We start from the raw sequence: 3,684 nt of genomic DNA, 5'->3' as shown, positions 1-3,684 counted from the left end.
CCGCCAAAGTTCCGAGCACGTCGACGATGACGTCGCGACGTAAACCCATCCTTCAATGTTTTGGCCATCACTTGGTCAATGTCGCCAAGTCCCTGCAACTTCAACATCTTGTGCATTCGCCACAAGTTAGTAATACTATACGATCCGGCAAGCCGCCGTTTCCGTGAGCCGTTGCGCGCCTACAGGCGTGCGGGTGTCGACAAGCGACGGTGTCGCAGATCAAGGCGCTGGCCCTCTTTCGGAACGGCTCAGGCGCGCAAAATGCGTGTGGTGTGCGCTGGATGTCCACGAGGCGGAATGGACCAGGTCCGCGTGGTGGCGACATGACTTGGGGGAATTGTTCGTCTGCCTGCGATGTATCCCACTGTCTCCTGCGAGCATGGCTGGGAATGTTCCCCAAGTGCCAGCCGTCCGAATCCACCACAGGTTCACGGGAGAATCGGTGCGGCAGAGGCAGGCGCTTCATGAGGGTGATGTTGTCGTACTTGCTTTGGTGCCCTGTAGCAGTCGCACGCCGTTTGCCGGACAAGGGTTGTGTGTGCGAGGGAGGGGGAGTTCCGGGCGATTGAAGCTGTCGCTGGGCGAAATGTCACCCCGAGAAGCACATCACCACGTGCGCATTGTGGAAGGAGTGGTCCACCAAAGCGTGGTTGGTCAGACGCCGAGTACTTGTCACTCTGCATGTGCGCCAGACTCGAAAGCAGAAGCTCACAGCCCTAGGAGTCTTGGTAATGTCTCTGGATCGCACGAGTGAGCCACATGAAGTCGCGCCGACGCATCTGCAGGACGTTGATGAGTCGTGCAGTGTTCGACGCCTCACCAACCACCGCTGGCCCCCACATTACTGCGTCATTCGTTCCACACCGATCCGCAACACCGCCGGAAGGCACAGCCACGTGCGTGGGTGGTGGTGCCACGGTCGAATCAAGGGCTGCCCTACTCAATGGTACAGATCGGCGCCCGGATCGCCAGCCACCCACCGTGAGCAAGCGTCACGACTTAGTATCTACTATTAGTACGCAACTTCTTCAACATTGATGGAGGTCCAGGTCGCGCCTGGACGGTGCACCATCCAAGGCTCAAAACATACGCAACATTTTACGTACAACAAACAAGAAGTATGAAATGCGCCCTTAATTTAGCTTAATATACGTTCCAGTGGATTTGAAATTGTACATTTAGTTTCTTACCTAGCCCACCAGCTTCGCAGCAATGTGCCCTTTGAGGACCGAGCGGATGGACCAGTTTGGCATTTGCCACGTCGTCGAGTAGACCCTGTCATGTCGTCGATCTTGCAATGCCTGGCGCGCCACTGGACGTCGAACCCGCCGCTGAAATCCCCCGAGCAAATTGATGCCGAAAAGTACTTGATCTGCGTGCCGTGGTTCGGCAACCGGTACTTCACGTCCACGCTAATTCCGTTCAACCGGTGGTTCCTCTTCGTCGCGTCGTTCCTTTGCCAGTTCTGCTGCGGGTCGCTTTACTCGTGGTCGATCTACAACACCCCGATCGACACGTTCATTTACAACAACGCGTCCGCGGGGAACGCTGTGTACACGTTCTACATTGCGTGTGGTCTCCTTGGCTCGACCGCGGCGCTGCTGGGCCCGTGGCTCGAACGCAATGGTCCGCGCGCTGGCATGTCCCTCGGGACGTCGTGCTTTCTCATCGGGTACGTCATCGCGGCCATCTCACTCACCAACAAATCCATGGTCGGCGTGTACCTTGGGTATGGTCTCGTGAGTGGGTTCGGTCTCGGCCTCAACTACATCTCGCCCGTGTCGGCGCTGCAAAAGTGGTTCCCTGACATGCGAGGGACGGCCGCCGGGTTCGCTGTCGGCGGCTTCGGTGCCGGCTCCATCGTGTGGGGCAAAGTCTACTTGCCTGCCATCAAGGCGTTCGGTCTTCCTGGGTCGTTCATCTTTTTGGGTGTGGTTATGTCCACCGCCATGTTCTTCTGCGCGCTGTGCATGCGCACGCCGCCGCCGGGGTTCAACGTTGGCGGGATTAACATCCACGGCTTGATTCATGTTGAAGGGGAAGAGGACCATGCCGCGGAGGCCGAGAAAGGCAAGGCCGACATTCAATCGCCGGTTGTGGCCAAGGAAGTTGACGGCGGTAACGTTGCTCAGTACGAAGCCGTCAACGAAGCCACGGCGGACGTGCATGGGGCCCACGCCAAGCACCAAGACGGATACAAGAACGTCAAGAACATGAGCATGATCGACTGCCTTCTCTCCGCCGACTTCTTCTTCATGTACTTCATGCTGTTCGGGAACATCGTGTTCGGCCTCGTCGTCCTCTCGCGGCTGTCACCCATGGCCACGGGCGTGTTCAAGCAATCGGCGGACGAAGGCGCGACCGTCGTCGCGATCAACGGCGCGTTCAACTGCTGCGGCCGCCTCTTCGTCCCGATGTTGTCCGACTTGCTGGTCCGCATCTTCCACCTGAACCCGCCGTTTGCGCGCAAGTGCATCTTCTTCACGACCTTGACGACTCAAGTGGTGATCCTTCTCACGCTCCCCACGATCATGCGCAACCAAAGCTACGACTGGTTCCGTTTCGAGATCTGGCTCCTCACGCTGTGCTACGGTGGTGGCTTCGGGACCATCCCGGCCTTCTTGACCGATATGTTTGGCGCCTACAACATTGGCGCCCTCCACGGGTTCATCCTGACGGCGTGGTCGATTGCCGGTGTCGGCGGCGGCCTCGGCTTCACCTTCAACTTTAACCACCTGGTCAACATCGAGAAGATTCCGCTCGTCGAGGCCTACATTCAAAACATCCATTGGATCGTCATCACGACCATCGTTGGTGTCGTCGCCCTCTTCGGCGTGCGCACCAACCCGATCGACCGCTTCGCCCCAGGCTACCAATACAGCATCTGCGGCAAGCTCATCCTTCGTCTCCGTTGAAAAACGCGAGCAACTTGGCAGGGCTGCACTCGTCGTGCCATTCTTTCGGCTCGAGCATGACTTAGACCAGCGACTGCGACCTTTATATCTATAAATATATGCCCATCCATGAAGCCACCTCCATGCGCAAGCGTAATAAACTCCGGCAAACAGAGACCGACGTTTGGCACTGGAATCCTTGGAATCCAACCGCGCCAGTCTCTTCAATGTACACAAGCGCAAACCGCCCACACTTACCACGAGGCTGCTACAACAAATGACTACCTTCAACCGGCACTTCCAATCAGTGCCAAGTCCGTCATGCTTGACGTCGCAAAGTTCGACTCCAATGCCGGAAAAACTCGTCCAGTGGATCTGGCAAGTTGAGCGTGGCACTTGCCTTTTCTCACCATAATTGACAGGCGAACTCGATCCGCCTGACCAACCCGACATCCTTTGCTTCGTTCGACGAGCACGTCGCGGCAATGATACCCCTGTAGCAAAGATGTGGTGGGGCACGCGCACGGGAACGAGTGGGTAAAATGAAGAATGCATTGGCAGGGTTGTACTACGCGCACGGGAACGAGTGGGTAAAATCCTACCTACGATGGGGTGCGATTCTCGTGATGAAATATGCAAAATCTTACTGAAGATGTCAATGCCCACGTTTATAGCCATAAACGTGGGTGTTTACCACCAACCCCACCTCAGCAAAGGGCCGAGGGCTTCGCGAGCTGACGAAGTAGAAAGGTGGCTGAAATAACAGATCATGTTATAGAGGTGGTCGCCT

The 3,684-nt window shown here is 56.8% G+C and overlaps 1 protein-coding gene across 1 annotated transcript; it reads left to right on the top strand.

Moving 5' to 3' along the window:
- Positions 1-1,280: 1,280 nt before the first annotated feature.
- H310_14663 (hypothetical protein) lies at positions 1,281-3,045 on the top strand (the record flags this gene model as incomplete). The annotated part of the gene is made up of 1 exon (XM_008882561.1): positions 1,281-3,045. One exon carries the CDS (start codon positions 1,281-1,283, stop codon positions 2,913-2,915), a length of 1,635 nt encoding a protein of 544 aa, XP_008880783.1. The 3' UTR covers positions 2,916-3,045.
- Positions 3,046-3,684: the final 639 nt, after the last annotated feature.

The sequence above is a fragment of the Aphanomyces invadans genome, assembly GCF_000520115.1.
Source record: "Aphanomyces invadans strain NJM9701 unplaced genomic scaffold supercont1.79, whole genome shotgun sequence".
NCBI classification, from domain to species: domain Eukaryota; phylum Oomycota; class Saprolegniomycetes; order Saprolegniales; family Verrucalvaceae; genus Aphanomyces; species Aphanomyces invadans.
The sequence above is the reverse complement of the archived record's forward strand: the minus strand, read 5'-3'. Positions and strand labels throughout refer to the sequence as shown.